Source organism: Apteryx rowi, unplaced genomic scaffold (genome assembly GCF_003343035.1).
Source record: "Apteryx rowi isolate R43461 unplaced genomic scaffold, aptRow1 scaffold_53, whole genome shotgun sequence".
NCBI lineage: Eukaryota > Metazoa > Chordata > Aves > Apterygiformes > Apterygidae > Apteryx > Apteryx rowi.
In genome coordinates, this window is record NW_020450794.1 from 3,212,779 (window position 1) to 3,225,613 (window position 12,835).

The following is a 12,835-nucleotide window of genomic DNA, read 5'->3' on the forward strand; positions in this document are numbered from 1 at the left end:
CTAGCCATTGTACAAAAAGCTATTCAGATTACTTTCAAGTAGTTTCAAATTCAAGCACATTCCCTCCTAGTCACACAGAAATGCACATGTACAATACTTTTACACAGACATTTATTAACTGAGCATAATTAACCTGCAAATGCCGTGATTTTCTACTTACCAGTGAATCCTCGGGACGTCGCAACTACCAGTATGCAAAAACGCATAGAAATTCGAAGGGTTTTAAAACAATAACAAATTATCTTGCCTTTGATGTCACTTCCTCTGAAAAAGCAGGCTTGTCACAAACTATTTTGTTCATTGTTTACTAAAAGCGGAAACTGGGAGCCCTGGATTTATAGCAAAGCATTAAGAGCAGAAAGCAGGAAAAACAGAAACGTGTTTACCTAAGCCTTCGTTTTGCAAGACTTTTGGAGCATATCCTTTCCATACTGCTTTGAAGATTCAGTAGGGCAGTTATTGCTTGCTTTAAGCACTCTTTATCCTCTTCATCCTCACTCTTTTCTTCTAATTGCTGCAAACATTCAAAGTCAAACACAAGAAGTGTTACAAGCATTTTGGTACACGTGTACCCAGAAGCTTGACCTAGGGAAAAGAAATCCCACCATTTATTGTTTTTGTGTGCTCCTGTTTATTACCAAGTATGATGAAGTACCCAGGTGCATTACTGACAGAGACAAGGGAGATAATTCTCCACGAACAGCCTAAACTCAGTAAGAAGAGAGCAGCAGTCACCAGTCCCTTGGATATGGACAAACTCAGGCACGCGCGTTTACCACAGAACTAGTTTGATTCACCTTGCACTACCCAAAAAGAACCAATTAAAGGTGCTACTTTCTAGGAGGAATAAGTGAGGAAGGAGATATGTATAAGTACCATTCTACAGGACAGGATCAAACCTGTGGGAGGTAAGTATGTTTGTGCATGAAGGGAGCTTTTGGGACAGAAGAGCTAGACTAAAAGCTAAGGAAACCTCCTTCATCGCATTTATAAACAGAAGATTATAAAGGCTCTCACCTCACTGACAACTTAATCACTCAATAATTTAGGTTGGAAGGGACCTTGGAGGTCATCTTATCCAACCTCCTGCTCAAAGCAGGGCCAACTTCAATCAGGTTACTTGGGGCCTTACTGAGTTTTGACTCTTTCTCAGGATGGAGAGACCACAACCTTTCTGGTCAACCTGTTCCAATGTTCGAAAACTCTCATGGTGAATTTTTTTTTCCCCTAATAGCTAATCAGGATTTCCCTTGCTGACTCCTGCCCTTCCACTGTGCACCTCTAAGAAGAGTGTGGCTGTCTTCCCTATACCCCCCACCCCGTTACTGCCAAAGACAGCAAGAAGAGCCCTCCTTAGCCTTCTCATCTCCAGACTGAACAAGACCACTCCTACATCACATGCTGATGTATATACTGAAAAAAAAAGTCTTGCTAGTGGTAAATAGAAAGGAACAACCACTTCCCTCCACCTGCTAGCTCTCTTGCTAATACAGCACAGTATAGGGTTCATGGTATTGGCCTTCATGGCTGCAAGGGTATTCTGCTGACTTGTTGTCCACCAGGACCATGATCCTTCACACAAGACGCAGACGGAAAACAATAACCAGACGGGATTGGGAAGAGGAAGTGTACATTCAGGCCCGAAGGGGTGGGTTGGTTGGTCACTTGTCAGCACAGAAAGTGGCACCTAATTTTAGGTAGCTTGTAAAGCAAAGGTACAAAGTCTCCATCTGAGTACACAACTACAGCCTTCAAATACTAACACAACTTTTCTTAAAGGACAAAGCAACACAGTCATAAACTAAAATTGGAGTAGAAGGTTTAATACTACTATTTTGTGCCCGACTATTGCTATAACAGATGAGTTCACTAGAACAAAACCCACTGTTCTTTATCCTACAACACTGAATGAGATTTTCATCCTAAATGCTCTAGTTTAAACATGAAAGTATTTTGGTTTATAGTCACTGAAAAAATTTCCTTGCCTATGGCTGTGGCTTAAGTATAAAACTGAGGTATCAATTATTTACAGGATTAATAAGAGATAAGTGGTTCAGATTATTACACACCATCAAGAACTGGCTCCACATGATTGAAAGATATATTTTGACAGGTGGTAAAAGCGTAACAGGCTGGCGTGAACCAGAAAGGTAAACCCCCTTGGAAAGAGCACAGTTGCGCTGTTGGCTTCCAGTGTGAAATGTAACTACTGTCCTCCAAAATCCACCTGAATACAACACATTCATGTTTGACATTTGAACGGGGTCACAGAATAGCATTAATTCTTCCCCTGACCAGAGCTCATCATTCAGTGCAATAGGTGTCTATGCGAGTAACCACCACCACTGTGTTTTTAGCCATAAGGATGGCACGAGGTTTATTCTTCACAGCTCTAGTTCATGTAGCATAATCTGTCATACTCTTGACCTAAATGGAATTAGCCATGAGTGCCTACTAATGAGACGAGCAGAGAAACAGAGCTGACAATACACCACAACAGGCTTTAATTCAAGAAAGGTCAAGGTCCAAGAATGAACAGACTACTGCTGTCATATTCTGCTGAGTGCACAACATGTAGGTATCATCTTCCCTTCACTTRAGTTGTGCAGGTCCATCTATGTTTAGAGAGGACCTAAGACAAATGAGGCAGGTGCAGGACTGCTGGAAAGAGTCCTGAAACAAAACTAAAAGACAGGTGTAACTACCTCTAAGATTCTGCATCTTTCCTGCACAAGAGTTCAAAGGAGGTTCTTCGCCTCTTCACCAACACGTGTCGTCAGAGTTTGGCTCAATTTCCTATCATCTCTGGTTGGTTACCCTTCAGCAATAGTTAAGGCTGTTTCTGGCCTAGTTTCCTTGAAAACAAGGCTTAGTAGATTGCAGCATATTCTGCCATTTGCCTGAAAGGGTATCACAGGAGATGGGGCAGGGAGCAAAAGGCATGGTGTACAGCACAAGGGTAAATTCAAGGAAAAGGTAAGACTAAGAAAAATGGTAATTCATATAGTGTTCTGAACTGCTATAGAGACATTTCTCTGTGAGACAGAAATAGAATTTGAGATTTTATTTTCTAGCCTCATACAATTACCATAAACTGCTATTAGAAACAGTCTTAGTCAAAAATGACCTTAAATTACAACAACGCCCTTATCTTACACTACCCCTAGATAATTTAGAATAGGAGATTATGGAAAGTGAAACGGCATCACTGGAAATGCATTCATGTTCCTCTGCAAAACCCACTGATTTTCCATAGCTGCGCAGTGCCCCCTAATGAATGAAACAGGTAGATGCCAAATAAAAAGGTTGTTCTGTTTCTTTTAAATACAGTCTACTATAAAGAATACCATACTATTATTACAGGAAAGAGGTGCAGTTTCCTGATTATCAGTAGTACTATAATCATTAGACTATTTTTTAATAGTCTTACAAGAAAACATTGGTTTATAATAATTTTAATATAATAATCACTATTGTAGGTACAGTATCCTGGCAATTCAAGGCGAACAAACTTGCAAAACAGAATACCTACAGAAGTCTCTAACAAAAAATTATCATAAAAAAAAGGTTGCAAACACTGAAGGGATGTCAAGAAGTAGAAGATGGGATATTTTGTTCTACCTGTTGCATAACACAAAGATCAGATAATATTTATAAAACCAAGAAACAGGAAATTCCAAACAGATACAAAAGAAATCCTTTTCGCGCAGTGCACAATTAGACTATGGTATTCCTTCCCGTAAGCAGGGAGACATCTATCTAGAAAGGCAAAGAAGGAAAAGACATTTATACATATGATGAGAATATGAAGATATAACAGTGCTAATAACTGTCATGAGGATATAAAAACTTGCACTTCAGGTCCTGCATCAGGATCTAGACTGATATCTCCCTGGAAGATTAGCCTAAGTCTAACCACTGAAATTTATGAACTGCAGGTTCCTGGATTCATCTGACAGGAGAGATMACAGATTGGATTCTATAAGCAAAAGACGTGACAGCAGGTGGGAGGTAGGGAAATCACAACTGAATTTTCTGAACTGCAGTCCCACATCCGCTTATCAAGTGGTCTCTAGATTGAGGGTGCTAACAAAACCTGCTGCCCCTTGAAACATCAAGCCAAGATGTTTAGTGCCCAAGAGGTCCCACCCAAGAAGTGGAAGCCGCATGCAGCTGTACTCTCAGACAACGCTGCTTTCAAGCATCTCTTCTCAATACACTCTAGGGAATTTCTTTGGACATCCTGAATCCCACAGGCAGGTAACAAAACCCTCAGAGAGCTGGCAAAGGAAGTATGATCTGTGGCACAACCTAGCTATCTTCTCTGTAGGGAAATGCTAAATATATAAGCAGCATTCATGAGAATTTGAAAATAGTTACTCCAAATTCTATTCTAATGCCTCCCCATTTTCTTCAATGTATTTTTGAAGATGAAGTACCTACTGAAAGGTAATCCTCCGATAGGCTATTTTATGATCACGGAGAATAAAACCGAACAGAGTTTCTCCTCTGACAAATGTAGACTGATAGATGTGCTGGCACTTTGCCATTAAACAATCCCAGTAGCCACTTTTCTTAACGACAGCCCAAGAGCTCTTCTGCCTTTTTGCGATTTGTCCGAATGACAAAAACTCAGCCCGCAGTAGTAGTATGCTAGAAAAAGCACTCTGATTCAGAGACCTCTCTATTTTTTAGAAAGCATCAAGAAATCACCTGGAACATCAACGGGGGAGAACTGCAGGGAACATCATACTTCTGGAAAATGCTAACAGTCAAAGAGGCACTTCACACTTGAAGCTTGAAGGAAACTCAACGTGCTGTGTTCCTGGAGATACAGTCACAGCTYTAACGCATTCAAATTTTAAAAATCCTTTCGTTTTCATGCAAACTCAATTTTGAGCACAGGGCGGCAAAAATATATGTACATCTGTATGTAGCTGTTTATTTAGATTTACATTACAGAGAGTCTTATTTTCTTAAGAGCGGAACAGAACTTAATATACTGCCAAAGTATGGTAAAGTTTTTTCCTCTGATCAAAATTTCTTATCAACTATGCCTTCACAATTTAATTATAAAAGGTAAATTATATTAAAATACATAATCTTATACAAATACGTCAAATAGCAACCCCAGGTGTTAGATAATTAGTTACAAAAAATAAAGTCCAGCATTCTCTTGGAGATACAACATTTTAAGAGAGACAGGAGCTAGAAAGCCATCATCTTATTTTGTATAAAATCTTAACTCACATAATATAAACTATGGGCAGTCCATTAGGAATTTTACTGTATAAGTGTTAAAATAGAGGAAAATAAGCAGCATTTCCTATTCACCAGCTTTCAGTACAAGCCTCCCAGCTCTTTCACAGTTTTTCTATGTGATTTCAAAATATATCTGAAAGATACGTAGAAAGTTTGAATATGTCAAACTTAAGACAAGCCCAAAGAAGTGAAGCAATCTGGATTAAAGAAAAGTGTGAATTTAAAGAATTGCTACTTTGATTTCTCGATATGAATGCTCTTATTCCCAGCGGGGGGGGGGTGGCAGGGGGATATGAAATTTTAATTAACTTGCTTCAGGAGTGATTATAATACTCTGAAATAAGTGTCTTCTTCCAAATTAGAAGAGGACACAGCAAAAAGTCAGGAAGAGCTATTTAGAAATATATACCCCACAGAAATTCATCAGTTGATGTTTCACCAATTCAACAGTTTGACGTTTTCCACGACAGGTTTCGAGATGCCAATTTGCCCCTAGTACTCCCATGAAAGGGTACAGCCTGTCAGGCAACTGTATTCCACATTAGGTCTGCTCAATTGTTACTGCAGCCTGCTGGATATTTTGACTGAGGTCTGCTCAGCAGGAGAAGAGAACATTTTGTTTTCAGTTTCTGAATTTTTAAGTAGCCAAAGAAGGGGTTCATGTATGCGACCAGTTCTGCTTATTGAGCTTACACAATTAACATTTGCTCTAGCAAGGAACAGATATAAAAATAAAGCTTTGTTTTCAAATAAGTTACTTGATGTTTTCATAACGCCATTTCCTAAATATTCAGGTTTTTGGTAGGCTAGTAGCTGCGAGCAGAATGTCTATATGTATTTTATATGCCCAGATTCCCATCCTGGGGAAATGGCCACTTTCTTTACAGGAGGCCTTCTCTTCTCTGAGTATGAAAAAAAAAAAAAAATCATTTGCTCCGCATTCTTCAAAAATATGTATTTTTTGCACATGCGGATGTCTCTTCCACAGCAGATTCATTACCTTTCTGCAACCAATGTACAAGTTCACACAGATCCTTCCAGAGCCTACATGCTCCGAAATTCTCTTCTTTCTTACTGTCACTTTGCTTTGTCTCATCATTAGGAGCAGACCTGCAGAGTACATTAGAAATTTAAAATGCATAATTAAGTTGATAACACTTAGCTCTGTATTTGAAATTTCACAAAATATTTACCTAAGTGCTTCCACACTTGTAATTGAAGTCTTCCACTTTCTTCCCCCAAATTTTCCATCACAGTAAAGACAATTCAATCTGAAAACATCTTCCCTTTCTCTTTTGTAATTCCCAAAGTGGATTAGAATCCACTTTCACTGCTTTGACACAATTCAAGTATTATCTTTAACAGCCAAGTCTGCAAGGCTGAAATGGATGGCACCACTATGTTTGGATACAAATGTGTTAACTTTTGAAAGCTACATCTGATGAATTCCGAAATTTCAGGGTTCAYTGTGGGAAGCAATGGTAGAGCCCTGTTGATTTTAGAGAGGATTAAGAAAAAACAGCATAGGAAATGAAGGACAAGCAGAATCCTGTCAGTTGCTAATCAGAACCATCAACTTTGAACATTTTTATTTATAAGGAAAAAAAAAAAATCTGCTGATGGCAGCTATTACCATGCTGCATTCCAGGGCAATGCTCCATATCTCTGCCCTTCTGCACAGACTTACAGATGGCACATCCTGAAAAATGATTGACAGAATGTGGAAAAAAAATGAGAGCAGAGTGTGCAAAGAAAGTCTGGTGCAAAGGACAAAGTGGGAGCTGCAGGCAATAGCTGAAACTAAAAGAGACACAGCTTATGAAGGAGCAGAGGGATGCAAGGAGCCCTCAACGAAGACAGCTTGGTCTACAGAAACCATGAAGGTAGCTTGTTGTTTTACTTCTATTTGTTATTTCCTACATTTTTCCACCAGTCTCCACTGGAGATATCAAAGTGTTGATGGAAGAGGTAGTCCATAGCACTGAAGAACTATAACCCCCCCACTGCAATGAGAGCAAACAGAGAAAGCACGCTGGTAATGGGACTAAAATGCAAGATGCAAAGCCCCATCCACATCCAAAACATTCTGGCTGAATGTCCTAACCATAGAACTGCCTCTCTCCAAGGGTCTCCCTGTGTACAGAAGGTGACAGGAACTGAGGCAGGAATAAAGGACAGGGAAACAGACTACTACTGCAATTAAAAGACCATACATCAATGCAAATGTACCAAGGACTACATTGTGGATGTCTCAACAACAAAAACAGTGTACAGTGCTTGAAAGTCTTAACTATAATAATAAATCATCTTCACACACAACTATGAGTTATTTGTGCCAAAGCTTTTATTTAGAGGAAAAAAAGATCAAAGTTTCTCCAAGTGACTCTAACACCCATCTATTGTCGTGAAAATTTGGCCTTGGGCATTCAGCATGAACTGATGCCACATGAGCTAAAGAATTATCTACCTTCAATTAGCAGCAGGCAGCTGTCATCCAGAACTGGGAATAGATCACCAGCTCCGGAGAGCAGGCCGCCCCGGTACAGCCCTCCTAATTCCTCAAGTTCCAGGGAAATTTTGCACTGTGAGTATTCCTAGAAAATGGATCAGGAAACAGGCCACTGAAACTCTAAAGTACGTAAGTGAAGGCAAAAGAGTCAGAGTTTGGTTAGTGCTTCATTTGATTCTCCAAACAGGGTATCAGCTAGATGAGAGCAGCCTGGCCCATCGCCATCCTACTCCCCGCTTCAAGGGATCAAAGTACAGCATTTGTTGGTACAGCGAGATGACAATAACACTTCGAAGTGTCAGTGAGGACTGTAAGCCAAGTGAAAGAAGCAATATTTATTTTGTGAGCTAATACTCAGCTTTTGCAGAAAAGTAATTTTACAGGATAATGAAAAAAAAAAAAACCCTCCTCAAGATGATTCCTTCTCATCAGAAAATTCCCTGCAAATAGACACCTGCTACTCAAAGAAAAGCCCTGAAACACCCTTTGTAAAAAGAAAATATTATACAACAGAACATACATCCCCATCATAACTCCATTATAGATGGCATAAGTCACTGGACAATGAAGTGATATGCATGTGTGTATATGTATCTTATAGATACAGACAGATGCATAGGCAACCCACCAGTCAGTCCCACAGCTAGAAGGAAAAAAWATATACATTCTGCATAACTTGTTTAATATTTAGTCAAAATGAAATGACCTCAGGGATCCCAAACAGTTAGATTAACAATAACCAAGTTTGTGAAAAAAGTGCCCTCTGTCCCCTTCTCCCCCCATGCATACAGTGACAAGGTTTTATTTTCCTTATCATCTTCCCTTTGGCTGCTGCCAAATGCGTAGCTGACTTCAAGCAGAAATGCACCAGCATTTAGAGGAGAAAAGCAACCACATAAGAACTATACAGCCTCCTTTACATCAACTTCTGCTACGGAATCAAGGTCTGTATCTTTACAACACTGCAGTTTAAGGCTTCATAGCTTAACCATATGAAGAAGTTGCTTAGATTTTTCCACCTACTGTCACACTCTAGGAAATCTCTTCTTAGACTTGAGACTGATTTTGACACTACCCCAGCTCTTCTGCCCCAGAAACACCRAAAAATGCTATGCGGTCCTTGTCCCACATTAGCAACAGATTTATCAAGCTACATTTCCTCCAACAGCTATGCTTGCATTTGTGCATGAAACTGCACTTTTAATCTCCGATGGACATAAACCAAATTCATGCTCATCTGCAGTTACATATACAAATACATGTAAAACAACAACATTTTGCTTCTATTTTTATTTCAAAACAATATTGTACATACAAGCTACTGTGTTTGGAAAAAAGCAAGCCAGACTACAAAGTGACTTGAGAAAACAAAATCTTTTGCTGACACTAAGTAAATACTTCCTTAAAATAATTCAGAGTTGGTCTGAATCTGTGATTTTCTGTTGTTAATATTCATTCAAGGAGACTTTAAGAATAGTCTAAAGMAAGAGAACCTGTTAATTACAGTGTGTGCACTAAATACAAGCTACACAGACAGTGTTTCAAGACAATGATTTATAATTGCAGATATTGTAAAAACTCTGCAGACTGCCAAAGTTCAGCTAATTAAGAGTCTGATTCTCCACCCTGGGCTGGGTTACATCAGCTACAGATGGGATCACAAACCTGCTTCATTAATTTGTGTTATGCTCTGGATCATGAGCCTGGCTGAAGCAGGGCTAAGAATCAAAGCGAAGTCAAAGTCCACAATAGTTTGGGATGTGTTGCCCAATACAGCAATACAGCATCAGCAGAAATATACTCTCGTTCCAAACTACTCACATTTCCCCCTCCTGTGCCTTCTCTAGCACCACATAGCAAATTTAATACCATCAGGTTGGGGGAAGGGTGGTTTCTTATCTTGGAAGACCTTGTCAAACTAGATTTTTTTCAACTTACATTAACATAATGAAAGAGGCAGACCAAAAAAAAAAAAAAGTTAAATTAAGGAGTATTTCCACTCAAGCTGAACTGCCAGTCTCTAGAGAATGACAAGTCATTTGCCATCTAGAACAAAGTTAAGAGAGAAAAAAAAAAAAAAGCCACCCACAAGATGTTATTGTGAAATGTAAACACCCTGAGAATTCAAACTCATTATACGTAGAATTCCATGTAAAAAATATAAGCAAAGAGATATGAAGTTTCTACTCATAAGCCATGGGAGCCAAGTTTGCACTTGGGTGGAGAACAGATTTTCTGGAAAACAGAAAGGTAATTCCCTGTTACGAAATTTAAAGATCTTGCATTTCAGAATTAGAGGCATCTACATTACTAGGCATTACTAGGAATCCACTGTGGACTTAGTCCACAACTTTCTTTATTTATGTGTGTGTGTGTGTGTGTGTGTGTGTGTGTGTGTACATATGCATATATGTATATATCTCCATCCCATTTTCCACAATGTATTATTTTATCCAAGGAAAGTTTAACATACGCTTTGAAGACCTTTCTACTTGGAAAAAAGGAATTTTCAAGTAATCTTTCCTTCACCCAAAGAAAAGAAAGCATACCACACATGCACACAAATTACAATATCTGAGACAATGCCCAATTTAAGTTTTGTAAACTTTTTTTTCCCAAGAATTCAAAGCAATAAATTACTGCACTGTTCGCACACCACTCTACCTTTCAGTTAACGATTTGCATTTGGAAAAACCCATTTACAGTATCTGCAAATCTGCACAAAAAGCATGGTCCCATACAAAACTGCTATTTTATATGGTTAGTTTCTTGTTTAAAAATTTGAGGACTTTTCAGCTGCTCAAAGGAAAACAAAGCCCTTAGTCATATGCTAATTTTCCTACAAAGTTAAAGCAAGAAACTTCAGCTAAAAATAGAATATGTATTTGTGTGCTGCTGGTGCCCTGCCAAACTTCAGGAGGGCTTTAGTTTCTAAATATGATAACCATCAGCRGATAGAAATTTACTTTTTTTGTAGTCTGCATAGTTAGAAGGTAACTTTCTGAGATGTACTTTAAACAGATAACTTCAAAGCATGCAGAATTACACAACATAGCTCAAAGAAAAATGCTAACCCCTTTATCCTTAAACATCTCTCTTCTTGAAGAGAAATAACATGTTTTTTCATTACATACAACACTGTGCCAGCACTTTATTTCCTCATACCCAGAGATCCATTTTTGTAGCACTTTAACTCAATTACGGGTATATATGCCTACAATCACTACGTCAGGGGTCTTAGCATGYAAGAATTTAATAAAGTCGTGCATCAGTGAAATTGGTCGGATTCTAAAACTAAAGAATGCAGCAATTTAATCCGGACATTTGTAATATTACCAGACTAGAATCTGAAGATCCCAGATGTAAGAAAGAAAATGAGATCTGCCAGCAGAGGCTATTTGCGGGAGGTATTCACACGCTGCGTGTGCACACGTGTACGAGCTGGTAAATGATTACTGCCACAACAGCTACTGTCTCCCTTCACGTGCACCTATTAGCCACCACTGCCTACTCTGGGCATCACATCTGTCAGACCGCAGAAAAGAGCGTCTCCCTAGAATGGCGGGTGGAAAACACAGYGGGGGGACAACCTGGAAAGTTATCAGATGTAGCACAAAACCCAAGACAACAATATCAGATTACATGGGGGCAGGGGAAAGGGGAGGGTGGAGAATTAAAGGGAAGAGACAAGAATTTTACATGAAGCATGGGGCAGGAGCCGGGAAAAGATGAATAACCTTCTGGAGCTGGGCTTAGCTTAGACTCCAGTTGGCCCTACAAAAGGCACAGGTGAGCTGCTGCCTACCTTTTAAAGCACATATGCCCCCTTTCCCCTGCTAAGATACMCAACGGCAAGAAGCAGCATGGGATCCTTATGATTTAGTCAATGTTAATCTTTATGCTTTGCCTATCAAGTACCATGTTCAGGTGGAAGCTATGTAAAACCACTAGGTACCACATTTTGAGACTGTATGGTAAAAGCGTGGGCAGAGGAATCTTATGGCTGTGCAGGTCTTTATGATACAAAATGCAGACAAGCTGTCTCACACCTCTCCCCCAGCAGAGAGCCAAGAAAGGAGCAGTATGTAAAAGGTACCTGAAAAGCCAGAACAAACCCAAGAGCTACACACACAGATTGAGCATAAGTTTCAAAATTCAAAAAAAGCATGTGACACAGAAGAGCAACATCCTAAAACTGTACTTGCAGACCCAACTCAGTGTAAATGGCGTTAAGACTATAGAGACTTAGAGTAGACAGACTCAAAGATGACCCAGCTACTGGCTCATCTCAGGACAGCCAAATAAGCATCCAAGAAGGAAACACAGCCAGACTTCTTCAAATAAGCAGAGATTTTTTTTAAACTTCTCATCTTAATTCCCCCATGTAATTATGTTTGAAACACTGCAACCCTTAAGAGTTTCCATTAAGTCAAAGTGAAGATTCTGCTTGAAAGTTTTCCTCAAATGCTCTGCTCCTGAAAAATTATTATTCAATGCTGTTTGATAAATCCAACAAAAACATTCTGTAGCTATTTGCTTTGCATGTGTATGTCACACAATCTTTACTGCTACCCGATTGATATGAGCTCCTATTACAAAAAGCCCAAGAATTGTACACATCAACCAAGCCTTTCCTCTGAAGGAAGGATATCACCTGCCTACCCACCATAGGATGTGTGCTGCATGAAGGAGAACATGAAAGGTTCTACCAAAAGAAAACGAAGTCCAAAGGGGAAATCTTACTTTGCTTGTAAATTTACAAAGTAACAGCTTGAGAAATACTTAACACATTTTCTGTGAAACTGCTATTTTGCCCATAATCTTTTACCACTGTTCAACYGGCCTTGCAATCATTCTAAAAATGTGTGTACCTAGATCTCCCAGATTTCCTTTTTTAATTAATAGTTATAGTAACTTGATTATTCAACACAAAAAGCATCAGCTGCTGTACAACTTGCATAAAAAAAAGCCAACATTCAGTTAGTTATAGAAAGCACAAGAGCATATAAAACTGCTATGATGAAATGTTGGTTATTATTCAGATTCTAATTAAAAGTTTTACAT

At 39.1% G+C, this 12,835-nt stretch overlaps 1 protein-coding gene across 17 annotated transcripts in view; it reads right to left on the bottom strand.

The window, feature by feature from the left end:
* SOS1 (SOS Ras/Rac guanine nucleotide exchange factor 1) overlaps positions 1-12,835 on the bottom strand; it is a 91,907-nt gene that overhangs the window by 64,427 nt on the left and 14,645 nt on the right. For all 17 annotated transcript variants that reach the window (XM_026080759.1, XM_026080760.1, XM_026080767.1 and 14 more), the window contains exon 9: positions 387-514. In XM_026080759.1, the coding sequence (XP_025936544.1) occupies positions 387-514 (128 nt within the window). The remainder of the gene's footprint in view (positions 1-386; positions 515-12,835) is intronic.